Below are 13,679 nucleotides of genomic sequence, written 5' to 3'. Positions count from 1 at the left end.
GCAGTCAGAATAATGAATAATTCTGAAAACCTGTTCAAGAGTATGTAAAATGGTGAACGTTAGTCTTTGTAATTCTAAGACAATGTTTTCTGTACTTTCATTTGGTGGGTGGTACAGATTTTAAGAAAAATGCTGCATTTTGTTAAGATAGATGTTATATGCAGTAGAGTTCTAGAAGTCAAAGTCTGTGATGTCAGTGAGATGTGGTTTTATTTTCACATATTTTATACACTTATCAAGTGACTGTTTGGGTAGGAAGATGCATTGCTTGTGTGTGTCCATTTAGGAGTCAGGCTGAAGAATAATGAATTAAAGTGACTGACATCATGACAACCGTAAGACAGAGAAGGGTTGGAAAAGGCACAGAAGCAGCTGAAGATCAGCCTTCAGAGGAGACAAACGTGAAGCCTGATGGGAAAATTCCGCCTGGTGAGTAATGAAAAACAAAGTGACATTATGGCTTTTTAGTAGTGTTTTGTTTTGATCTGTCCTAAGCACAGCTCAGAACAATGAGTATGTGCCAAATGCATTTCCATTCTTTAATATCACCAAAATGAATTGGATGAGACAGAGGGTCTCATGCAGATTGCTGCATGTCAATCTTATCTCTGTTTTTAAATCCTAATTTGAACTGGTGAGAAGAACTTTTTCTATTTATTATTGGTGACACACTATCAGATTGTGTGTAGCCATGCAAAGTTCTTGAAAGAATCCCAGTCCAAGTCATTGGTAATGTAAAAGGATTTGAAGACAACTGATGAAAGTGTACTTAAAAATAGGCAGGTTGCATATGAAATCTGAATTTAACTGCAATTTTTTACTCTTTAATTTATAGGCCACTGGTTAGGTAAATTTAAAAGAGAGTCATTAAGTGTCTTGATTCCAGGATCTGTTTAAATAATGAAATTCTGACAACATTTTTGTATGGAATTACAGCTTTAGAGCCAACAGAGTTCCTTGTTTTTGGGGGGATTTTTAGATTAACTTATTTTAAGGGATATTTTGATCTAAATTCTAAATGTTTCTCTGCATTTGGGCAGATGAAAGGAAAGTTCCATTGTTGTTTCTGCACAAACACACTTAGGCTGTATATAAAAAGGGCAGGTGATCATAGTTCTCCTGTAGCCCAGCCCTCGGTTCCATGGAATTGCATAGTTGCAGCCTGTAAGTGGATGTCACTCACAGTATAAAATAGCCATTTCAAAGATACAATTCCAGATCACTAATCCATATTAAACCTTACATTAACACTGAAGATACAAAAACCCCAACAAACTCAAGGCCCAGGAATGTGAGTGCACAGTGAGGGCCTGGAGGTACCTGGGACACCTCCTTCCTCTGCCGTCATCCCATCCCTGACCTTGCTCTGGTGTCAGCAGGAGCCGTCTGCAATTCTGGGCATGACACCATCCATCATCAAAGGCTGCTTTGGCTGTTCTTCAGTCTCTTTGTGGGTATTTAGTGAGGCTTCTGAACATTCACTGTTGTTTTTTTATAAAAACTGAGCAAACCCCCCAAAAAGGCAACTATTTTTAGACCTGTGAGGGAGATGTGAATTTCTTACTTTGTCGTCAGTCATCCTGTATCGCTTGAATTTAAAAATTTCTGGATGATATTCCAATTCAGATTTACAAATTAGGTATAGCATTGAGCTAAACTTGTATAGGATAATGGTGTTCTTATATTTAAAGTATACCAATTAAGGCACACTTTATTTCACTTTGTATGTAAATAAAATACTCTGATTTTCCTATATGAGAAAATAAAAACCACGTCTCCATAAAGATGTGTTAAAACCAGGTGTCCTGTTACTTGCAGAATATAAACTGTACTGGCATAGGTAGTGGTTAAATGGCTTTCCAAAATCTCTGTAGGTTCAATAATATATTTCACAAGTACAGACTGAAATACTTTTCTTCAAAGATCCTCCAGGTGGAAAGGTGTGGAACATACTCTCAATAACTGTTGGTGGAATTGTTGCCATCTCTGTTGGACTTCTTACTTCTGTTTATGTGGCTACACTGCATGAAAATGACCTGTGGTTTTCCAATATCAAGGTAATAGTTGTTTTCCTAATTTCATCATTAGTTTTGTGGAGCAGTAATATGAGAATTAGTTGAAATTTCTTCTTTTTTGTGTATTTGTCTTGTAACCCACTCAACACTAGAATATTTCATTTTTAAAAATTCAATTTAAAAAAGGCTGTGCTTCCCTTCCCATCTTACTTCATCAGCTCTATAAATACCTGTCCCCAATTTTCTCTCTAAAAATATTGCTAGAGAGCTCCTGTCTCAGTTGTAGCTATGATTCTTCCAAAAATTAATCTTTATCTGCAGTAGAATTTCAGCATTTTACTATATGTTTTTCTATAATCATCTTACTTTTATCCACCGCAATCTAAAATTAAAATAAAAACCAATAGGTAAAGAAATAATATGCAAAATCTTGGCACACAGTTCTTGAATTGTATTTACGTTGTGGTATTGCTAATACAGTTTAGGGACAGTCTCTTAGTATTCAATACTAATTTTATATCATGTCATCCTAAATGTGCAAACCTCAAAACATATTTCTGCCATTCACTAATGTAAACCCAACCATTCCCAAGACCTAGGACTGACTATTCGTAGAATCACTGCAGAGAAAATAATGCAGCTGTACCCACAGCTAAATTTAACCAGAGAAAAGATCAGGTGAGTCATTTTCCTTTCAGATGCCTAAAATCCATTCTGCTAGGTCTGTGTATTGTCTTGTTCAAAGAGTACATATATTTAACTGGAATACTTGCCTTGCAATATGTCTTTTTTTATGCTACACACTTTTTGTGCCCCAGAAACATTTATATTCCCCTAATACAAATAATTTGCATTTGCTGCAGCAATTGCTGTTGTATTATACATATAATACTGGGTTGTACCCACCCTAATCTTCCCTTGATTATGTAGAGATTGTACACAATGTATTGAAGGTGCACCTTGGGTTTGCCTTTTCCTTCCAAAAGCAAGTAGTTCAGGCTGTTGTACATTTCAAAGCACAAGCAAGCATGGGCTTGTGGCTGTGTATGGACATAATGGATAAATCTTCTTTATTCTGCCAGACTGACCCAGGGGAGCACAGAGTTCACTGAAATAAGTAGTGCTGTAGTTCTAATTAAGATGTCCCCTCAGTGGGTGAAGCAGTCGTTTTATTTGATAATTACTGTTCTCATTTTAAGTACACTAGAATGCCATTAGATATCAAAGCTGAAATAAACCCTCTAGTTTTTGTAGTCTGAGTTCTAGTGTGTCTGTAGTTGTTGTTTCATCCCATGGAGGTGATAGATAGCTGGTAACACTGCAACAAGAACAATTTCAGCCAATTGGATAGAAAGATTCTAAAAAGCATTAAGGTCATCTACCAGCAGGGTAAAGGAGAAAGAGCTGCAGACACTCTCTGGTGTCACAGTGTTCCTTCTTCAGGGGGATATGATCTGGCTGCAGTGCTCATTTTAAATAAAATACTGCTTTAGGAGTAGTATGGGAAGACTGCATAGGGAGAGTCTGAAATTTCCTGCAAAGCTGAGGTAGGAAAGCTCATCCCAGTATCTGTAAAACAATCCACAGATGTCTCTGTGCTTGTGTGTAGGATTGTAGTCTCTGCAGCGGTCTGTACATGTTATCCAGCACTTCTGAACTGGCTAATCTTTTCATTACAGCACATACTATATATTAAGAAAGAAAAGACCCTCAAAAATTACATGGAAAATAAGTGGAAAATTTTCTTTTTTCTCTCTAACATTTTATAGTTTGGCCAAAGCATATAGTTTTGCAGGTATCAACTGAACTTTCCAAAAGTTTGGAAATAATAAGTTTTATTTTAGTTCATACCCCTGCCCAGATTCTCAGAAGGGAGAACTGTAGTCTGATCCTCGCCCCACAATTATTGCATGCCTTACTTAGTGAAATGCAGAGGTGATCTCATTTCATTATGTTTTTATTAAACATAACATAGAATAAATGGATGCATTACAAACACATATCCAGTGTTTTATTAATCCCCATGCCTGTGAAATACAGTAGAGCATCACCACTGCTCTGCAACATAGAAAAGAAAAATTCTGAATCACTTCTACTCCCATATATTTTAAACTGTTAACTTGGGTCACCCTGTATTGGCTGTAAATGGGGAGAATTTGAGGATTTGTGTTGCTGAAATCTGATACAAAAATATATAGCAGTGTATTATTTCTCTGAACTTCATTCCTTTCATCCAATAAGCTACAATTAGCCAGGTGCTAAGAATTTGTGCCCAGAAGGGTCTGTGTAGCAACTTAATTAATACAGAGATGTAATATATGTATGTTCTCTTTGAAGAAGGTCTGTAGTGTTTTTCTGATGCTTTTGCACCAGGCAGATGATTGTACCTGCGCCTTTTAGGTGCAAAAGGTGGAATTTTTGTTCTGAAGACCCTACTGATACATGAACACTACAGCTGCGTATTTAAAAAGTATGCAGTTGTACTCAACCCTAAAAATTGGAAGTAAAAAGACATTATTATGCAAAGTCATGACTCCTAACTCCTAAATAATTGGAGTCAGGACTTGCACACACACTTGCAGTGATTGCCTTTCTGAAATTTCAATTGTAATTCATCGAAAGCCAGTTCAGTTTTGGGTGTCTTCCAGCAATGGTTCACCCAAGTAGAAAAACTGTCTGGTCGTTGTTAAACTGTTTTGCTGTATTTTGAATATGGCTTTCAACAGTGCATTGATTTCAGCTGCTGCTCTGTGTGCGAGTCTTGTTCTTGTTTGCTGGTAAATGTGCCTGCTATTATCAATTAGCCATGGTCACAGGAGAAAGATGTACAATTGTTTTCTTACCAGAAAAACTGAAAAAGCACATCTTGAAGAGTGGTTTATGCGATGAAGGAGGTACATAATTGCTCCATTTCTTTTTTTATTTCAAGACTTCCTGAAAGAATGACCAAAAATACAAAATAGAAAAGATTCAGCATATCATGACACTTAGTCAGAAGCTGTGTCCATGTCCCCTTCCAGCAGGGATCACAGGTTATAATCTCTTACCTCAATCAAATAACTTTGAAGAAAAAATTTTGAATCCCTTCTCATATACATTAAACCAACAAACATTTCTGTTTGTGATAGTGGAAGTCAAAACAGATTTCTTATCCAAAAAACCATTCTCAGTTTTCTGTAAATGTTCTGGCATAACACATCTGAAATGGCTTGTCTATTTTCAGTGATTTTCAGTAGCAATTTAGTGGCTGCCCCTGCAGTGTAGCATCTTTTGGGAACAGAATCTGCTGTGCAAATAACAAAATGGGGTGCCACCTCTCCTGTCAGCCATTGCATTGCTTATTCAACTGCAGATTCTGAAGAAGCTTTGAACAGGAATGAGCCAAGGCCACGTAGCAAATTATTACTGTAGAAAAAAACCAATAAACTTCAGAGCATTCATTTCTTCTTCACCCCTTCTGAGTAAGCATTTAGATACTGTTATTGATTTTTCCTTTAACAAAATTGCTGCTTGTAGGAAGTCAGGAATGAAAATATAAGATTGTAAGTCTTTCAGCAGAAGAATGCCAGGATTTAGTCTGTGAAGGGCTTGTATTTTTCCTTTGTTCATTTTGAATACAAACCAACAATTATTGCCCAGAGAAGCTGTAGCTGCCCCTGGATCCCTGGAAGTGCCTGAGGCCAGGTTGGAGCAACCTGGGATAGTGCATAGAGTGGCACTGTACGGGCTTTAAGGTCCCTTCCAGCCCCAAACATTCAATGATTCTATGAAGAAAAGCAGGGAAACAGGTCATGAGAACTGCACAAAGTGAATGTTCGGGCACAGAGGGAAGAAGGGCATCCAGGACTTTGGCACTAGTTTTCCACAGAAGTTACCTGTGAAGGTGTTAGGGGTACTTTTACTCTGTATCAGGTCAGATCTTGAACATGCCACTCAAACAGATGGGCTTGAGGTTAACCAGCCAGGAGAACTGTCCAAGGATTAAATATATTTGCTGAAGGCTTGATCTCAACTGGGAGCATTGACAGCAGCTGTGTGTTGAGTTTCCACTTGTACACTTGAGAAAATTTTCAAATCTTCCTGGTCTTCAATTGGAAAACTAATAAATAGTTCCAATTACACGAGTTTTGTTTTAGCTATCTCAAAAAAAGAAAAGTAATTGGAGCTTTATTTATGCTCATTATTTATAGAAAAACTCATCTCAGACTTTGGCTGCTTGCTCAGCATTCTGAAGGACTTGGTTAAGGAGTTGGAGGAATCATAAGCTCTAAAATTTTGCACTGCCCTTGAGAGAAAGTCCTTTGTATTTGGTTGTGAATGCTTAACATTATTAGGATACAATTGCATAAATTGAAATAACAAGCAGCTCTCTGTGTGTCCCAGAGGGCAGTGTTCTTTATTTTTCCCTTGGAACAGTGATAACTTCTTTGTTACAACCTCACAAAGTGAATATCCAGACAGATAGGCATGTGCTTTTACAATGTTTACCCATAAGTCTGTAGATTTTTATTGACGTGGAATGCTACGAAAAGTATAAATTGCTGTAGAACTGGAAAAGTATTTTGAGTGAATAAAACAGATGTTATCTTAGCATGAAACAGATGTAAAACTCACTAGTGTTTGTCTCATAAAGTATAGCATTTGGTTGAATACAGCTGGTGCCAGGATTACAAATTAATCATGTTTGAATGCATTTTTGCTAATTAGATCCCCTTCTGTGACTCCTCTCTCCCCCTTAATAAATTCCAAATGTTTGCATTCCTTTTTTTTTCTTTTTTTTTTCCTTGTTTTTTTTTAATGAACATTTAAGAGTCAGACACTTTTTGATATTAGAAAACTTTTCAGTAGTGATGAATTTGAAAGTAGAGCTTGTTCAAAAGCCAGCCCTTTCATTTTGTTTAGTGTGTGATGATGATTTATATGTCACAGGGCAGCTGGAGAGTTTAATTGTGAACTTAGATTGAATCAGTTGTGGTTTTATCTATTGACTTTTCTCAGGCCAGAACTAATATTGGTTTGTCAACTGCTGACTTCAGTAAAATACATGCTTTGAGATAAGAACCCGTACTGGGCAGTAGAGGAGAAAAGAACAGGGTTTTTTGTTGAGCTTTATGTTAGCTGTGAAATAGAATTGATTCTGCTCCAGCAAAAGAGTTGGGACTGTAAAAGAAGTTGAAAGTCTTGGGGTTCTGTGCAAGGTTGCATTAACAAGAATGGCATTCATAAAAGTCTCTGAAAAAGTAATATTCTGTTGTTTCAGTAAGATTCTTTTGTACAGAAAGATGAATTCATAAGGTTATTTTTTAAAATCACACCATTTTTTTAGTGACTTGCATATACCACATACAGGGATTTCACTGGATTTTCAAATCTCAATATAAACTTTTTCTAACTGGATAAAGGCCTTTCCTAACTTGCTGCTTAGGAGATACATTTGCTGGGATGTTATTACACAAACTACTAAAAGGATCACTAATAGCAGAACATCTTCTGTATAAGATGATTGTTAGTTCTCATCAGATTGGTTGTTCATGCCATCTTTGTTTTAATGTGGTTGCCCAAAGCTGTGGATTTGTTAAATTTCATTAGGTCTTCACAACTAATGAGGTAACAAAAGGAAGTGCATTCCAAAGCAGACAGCTATCAGATCTTACCAGACTCCATCTGCTGCAATATCAGCCAAGAAAAAGGCATAGTTTGAGATGTACCTGGTTTGAAGTGTACCTAGTTCAGATAATTTGAACATTTTTAATTAGAAATAAGAAGTTCACCTAGCCCTAAAGGCAAGTAAAGAGTCCCTTTTCCTTTCACCTGTAATTTAAGAATGAGAGCGATGGCAGCTGGCTTCCTGCAAGAAGCAGTGTTGAACAAGTGGGCAGCAGCATCCCCTGCCAGCTGAAATATCCCTGGCATTGCAGTGCAGCCCCCACACAGCACACTGAATTAATGGAGCCTTGAGCTGGCAAAGCTATGGAGCACAGTGGAATAACTACATCTGGGAGAAAAGGTTAAATGCACAAAGCACGGATATGCAGCTTTACAGTCCACCTGTGGGTCACTGTGCCAATATAAGCTTGTGATATTACAAAAAAATAGTGAAATCCCCAAAATATTTCCAAGCAGCATATCAGAATCACAAAAAACATGCACATTTCCCCAGTTAAAAGAATCATTTACACCCCAGCCGTTTGCCTCTCACCCTAATTTGTCAATGTGTGTTTACCTTTAGTTGCTCTAAGTTGCTTAGAATGTGAAACCCAAAGACTGAGACTCTCTGGAGGTCAATTCCCTGGTGCAGCAGGAATTGAAGGCAGCTTTGCATGATGGTGAAAAGCAGATGGAAAGTGAATTTACTGTTGAACTTCACTTGCAGGAGGTTGAAAGAGAAATTTCATTCAGAACCGAGTGTGGACTTTATTATTCCTACTACAAACAGATGATTCAGGCTGCTTCCATACAGCAAGGTATTGTAAACTGTAAAGTAAGTTTTGCAGCTGACTGTTTGTAGGTTTGGTTGGGTTTTTTTCCCAATATAATTGAGAACAAGGCATACTGTAACTATGAAAGATAGTGTAACAATTGTACTGGAGACAGATTTATTCTGTTCCTGTGCCAGGGAGCCACTAAGTTATGGACATAATAAATTTCACAATGATGCATTGGTTTCTGTGCCACACCTTCACATGCTGATGAAGGCAATCACTTTGAGGGACAACTTTCATATCTGTTAAGGTTTCAGCTTACTGGTTTATTCAGTTTATTACTTTCATTTTTATTCTTCTCTTTTTTATTGTTCTCTTGTTTATTTTGAGCTATGAGCTATTTCTGGGAAGGGGCAATGTTTTTTGCTGTATTCCTGGACAGTAAGTGACACAAGGAGCAGCTTCCAAGGGAATCATATACAGTGATGGGGCTCTCTCAGACAGTCTCATGTTTTCTAGATATTTAGCTGTTGCTCCCTAGCAATTCTGCTTATACTACACATTTTTCAGTATTAACTTCACCTGTGATTGAAGTAGTGCCAAGAACAGTTCTCAGGATCCAGAATGTACCACAGATTCTATGCTGGGGATGGAAGTATAAAAATAAATGTTTTATACACTACTAAATATATAGTACTTGAATTAGCACTGTGAGTCACAGCAGGGAAGCTGAAGACCTCAGAAGGTCATGTTGATTCAGAGGTAATATGTTCTGAATCGTTGACTCAAAGTTTGCAGTTTCTGATGAGAGATCCTAAAATACCTTTGAAAAAGTTATTCACTGTTCAAATGAAGATGGAGGAGGAAAATGACAATCTCCTATTTCAATTTCTCTTTATCATTAAGGTTTACATGGTTTAGTATATGACAATAAAACTGAATCTGTGAGGACAATTAACATACTTGAAAGAATGAATGTTTACCAGGAGGTGTTTCTCAGCATTCTGTATAGGATTCTTCCAATTCAGGTAGGCATTTATTTATGGCTTTAGATTGTAAGTGCATTATGAAGATTGCGCAGTGAATCATAGCTCCCCTTTGTAGATATTTTCTAATTAGAAACATTCCTGATACCTTTTTAATTTTTAAAAGCAATACCTAATTCATACTAAGTATAACTCCCCCCTCCATGAGTGTTTTAATCTCAACATCAGTATTCTTGTGTTTTACAGCAATACCTAGAGCCTGTTTATTTTTATATCTACACTTTGTTTGGACTTCAGGCAGTTTATGTCATTGCTCTGTATGTAACAAGCTGGCTTCTTAGTGGAACATGGCTTTCAGGGTTGTTGGCAGCTTGCTGGTATATTACAAACAGGTAAGTGAGATTAAACATTCCATCTTTCTAAAATTGTACCTAGTTTTAAAGGTAAGGCATTAAAGTTTTAAATGCATGATTAATTGGACAAAACATGAAACTATAAGGCCTCTCTCCAATTAGCCAGAAAATGGAAAAAAATGTTTAAATAACAAAAAATAATCAGAAATGAGTTGTGGGCTTTTAAAGGTTCAGGAAGTTTGAGTAGAAAATTTGTTTTAAATTGGTCTCCGAAAGTGGACTACATCTTTCAGATGTGTCTGGAGCTCCAGGTGATGTGTTTTGTCTTCTCCAGCTTAGGATCTCTCAGGTGTTAAAGACATCTGCACAAGAGCCCTTCAAATGTCTTATCACTGCCCCACACTTGCCTCCAGGGCTTCCTTCCACAACCTCAGCTCATCTGAAGTTCAGTTTCTCTTTCCCCTTATTCCTGTAGCCATCTCCTGCACTAAGCCTCAGATAAAAAACGTGGTAATTGGAGCTGTTCTAGTGCCTTATCACTTGAAGAATTATCAGTTTGGAGATAAAAATCCAAGAACTGGCTTTATGCCAGAATGAAGCTGCTGGCATGGAGTTAACACTGGTGACATTGGCTTGTAAACAGAAAGAAAATAAAACTACAGTCTTGGTTCTACCAGAAACGTTTGATATGTTAATGAGCAGCTCTAAAGGAATTTATCTGCAAGCACATCCACTACAGAATAATTACAGGTGTATGGAGGCAAGATGTTTCTTTCTCCAAATATAAAAGTAATTAAAAGCCACAAGCAATGTGCAGTATTTCACACGTTTTTTTCATGGTGTCTTCACTTCCATTTACAGAATATTTGGAGCAAATTTGTCCATCTTTCTAGTAATTGGTGAACAATGAGAGCTTGTTTCCTTTATGCAATATAATAAGTGCATGTAATGGATTTGGAAAAAGACTTTTTGTCCAGATAAATTACACCTGAAGCTACTGAGTGACTCTATTTAGGTGCATTCTTCCTCCAGCTAAGCATCTCTCAGATATGTTGCTTACTTGCCTTTTTAGCAGATATTTTCTCTATGCCAGGATAGGATAGGAGAAGAATAATTTTTCTTTGTTTTTAACTTTTAAATCAGGTTTTGCAAATTACTGTTCTTTGGGGAGTTCTTCCATCATGTACTTCTTATGTTTAAAAGCTTCAAAAAATGACCAAAAGCTCATAAGCAGTTAAACTGTGTTTAAACTCAAGTCACTGGGATCACAGTGGAAATTATATTCTGTTTATATTCTTATATGTGCATTTGCAAACCAAAAAATTAAGTAAATGATCTGTGGTGTGGAAATCCACAAGCTGGATTTTAGGAGTGCTTTTAGTTTGGGGTGTATTTATCATTTCTAAATTACCCTATGCTGTGCTTCATGGGTAAGATGTAATCCATAGTTTAGTTCATGTTAATGAAGCTGAAGTACATCATTTGAGACACAGAAACAATGGATAACTTGCAGAACCTTCATAGTGGTTTATTTTCAGAGGCAGGTGTGTTAAAGGAACTGGAGTGTAGAGCCTCCATTTTTATAAATAAGGAGTTAAAATAGCACAAAGTTGTCTGTCATTGCAAGCTGTCTGTCACCAAGTGTTTGCTAGATTTTAAATGTGTGAAACTCTGTTTTGTACAGGGTAGATACTACAAGGGTAGAATTCACCATTCCTTTAAGGGAGAACTGGGCACTGCCATTCTTTGCTGTTCAGATAGCAGCCATCACATACCTACTCAGAACTCATTTACAGCCTGCTCAAGAAGTGAGTATTTCTGACAAGTATGACACAATAAACTTAGTAAGAGAAAACTGCCCTGATCTGCAAGAATTAAAGCAAATGGGTGATACAGTTTCTTTGACCAGCGAGTCTTAAGTCACTACCCCTCATCTTGATCAAATAATAGCTATACCACATTATAATTTTATACCACAGTAAAACAGGTATTGCATTTTAGTCTGGGGGCTGAAACTATCTGAGATTTCACTGTTTTCTTGAAAATGATATTACAGTGGTAAAACACAGGCATAAGTCAAGAATTTGTAACTCTAATAAAATGCTTCTTATCCTCCAAGTTGTTATTGCAATTAGAAAATTCAGTGTTTTAAAAGTGGTTTTAAAATAACACCAGATTAAGGTTGGGTTTGTTGGGGGTTTTTTGTCGCTTGCTTTTTTTGTGTTTTAAGGAAGAAAACCATAAAGTAAAATAAAGCTAACTTCCTTCCAGAGGCTCACACTCATGGCTGTATTCATAGCAACGTTTCTCTTTAGCCTGACTTGGCAATTTAACCAGTTTATGATGCTGATACAAGCATTGGCACTATTCGTATTGGACTGCTTGGACATGCTTCCTACAGCAAAGGTAACTTTCTCTTTGGAAATAACCTACCTTTGTTTCCTTGCCTTCATAAAGCCAACAGTTTTGAAGATGTTTTCCTAACCAGTGGCCTGGATGCCCAGAGTAATAAAATTATACGGTGTGCCTGGTGCTTTGAAGTAATCACAGTGCATATACCCTGCAAGTGTAAAAGTGAATGATGAAAACAACACTTTTTCTGATTTTTGTTCACTTTAACATAGTTTATGTCTATTTCATTTTTGTCTACTTTTGTTTAGACACTATTTGATATTTCCAAACACCATCCTGAGAGTTGATCTGATACCACAGCTTTAGCATGGCCTCTCAGAGTTGCCAGAAGAAAAAAGTACCACAGGAAATCTGTGTGAGCTGAAGTCAAAGCAATGTGTGAATTTTTCCTCAAGCATTGTGCATCCTCGTTTGTCAGTCAGGGCCAAGCTCTGTACACAGGAGGAGGATGCAGAACACCAGGTTGCTGAGGAGAAGGAGTTGTCTTGCCTGCATTGCCACTCACCATGAAATAGCAGCATTGCCCCTGCTGTGTTGCTGAGCTGGATAAGCCAGAAAATAAAACAAGTCTTACTAAGAAGGTCAGGGATCACTGACAGTCAGTCTTACAAAACAGAAATGTACTGTAGAAGATGAAAACACTGTCTTTGACATTAGCATTGCTGTGAAATTCTACCAGGATCATTTTAGGCATGGTGAAAGCTTGCACTGGTTAAAAAAGGTTCTAACTTTAGGAAAGGTTACAGAAGGATGAAGTGCAATTAATGTAAATTCATTTTAAATTTGAACCTTACTGATGGTATTAATTTTACTGAAAATGAGTGTGGTGCCTGCATATCAAGATAAATGTGGCTTACTGTAAGTTCCTGAGCTCTTCATTACATCTGCAACTGGAAGCTGAAGTCAACATCTGATGTGACTGGTCAGCTACCTTAAAAGTCAGCAAACTACCAACTTCATCCTGAGTTATTCCAAACCAGACTCACCACACCACTGTGTCTGCACTCTTTTTCAAAAAATCACTACTTAGAATTGTTGGAGTTTGTTGGGCTCTTTGATACTGATTTACACCACTGCTGTAAGACAAGACTGAACTCGGGGTCTTTGTGTGAGGTAAAATGTACATTTTGGTACCACTGTGTCAGAAAATCAGCTGGGATTTAGTGTTTACCTTGAGCTGAACACTGATAATGATTTAGCATAACCTGGAAGGGATTATACTGAATTATTACTGAAAAGTTTGAGAAAGCAGGTGATGTTTGATTGCTGAGCTGCACTGAGCCATAACTCTTTGGTCATAAAGACATCACAGAGGCTACAGAAGCACTTTTTGGATGAAAGAAAATAAAAACATCTTCCAAATATTAAGTAATTAATATTTTCCTCAAACTGCAGTGATTTGTCTGCTTGATTATAGGATCAGGCTTCCTTAAGTATAAAATGGGCATAAAATATTAATCTAAGTAGTTCAGGACATAAATGTAAAAAGGA

The 13,679-nt window shown here is 37.1% G+C and overlaps 1 protein-coding gene across 4 annotated transcripts in view; it reads left to right on the top strand.

Moving 5' to 3' along the window:
• DPY19L3 (dpy-19 like C-mannosyltransferase 3) overlaps positions 1 to 13,679 on the top strand; it is a 34,374-nt gene that overhangs the window by 993 nt on the left and 19,702 nt on the right. For all 4 annotated transcript variants that reach the window (XR_015275530.1, XR_015275531.1, XM_086848165.1 and 1 more), the window contains 7 exons: positions 287 to 429; positions 1,924 to 2,057; positions 8,389 to 8,479; positions 9,344 to 9,465; positions 9,670 to 9,815; positions 11,461 to 11,584; positions 12,048 to 12,182. Coding sequence is in view for 2 of the 4 variants with exons in the window: in XM_086848165.1 (XP_086704291.1) it covers positions 327 to 429; positions 1,924 to 2,057; positions 8,389 to 8,479; positions 9,344 to 9,465; positions 9,670 to 9,815; positions 11,461 to 11,584; positions 12,048 to 12,182 (855 nt within the window). In the remaining 2 variants the exon portion in view is untranslated. The remainder of the gene's footprint in view (positions 1 to 286; positions 430 to 1,923; positions 2,058 to 8,388; positions 8,480 to 9,343; positions 9,466 to 9,669; positions 9,816 to 11,460; positions 11,585 to 12,047; positions 12,183 to 13,679) is intronic.

This window comes from Cyanistes caeruleus, chromosome 12 (genome assembly GCF_971803275.1).
Source record: "Cyanistes caeruleus chromosome 12, bCyaCae1.hap1.1, whole genome shotgun sequence".
NCBI lineage: Eukaryota > Metazoa > Chordata > Aves > Passeriformes > Paridae > Cyanistes > Cyanistes caeruleus.
The sequence above is the reverse complement of the archived record's forward strand: the minus strand, read 5'-3'. Positions and strand labels throughout refer to the sequence as shown.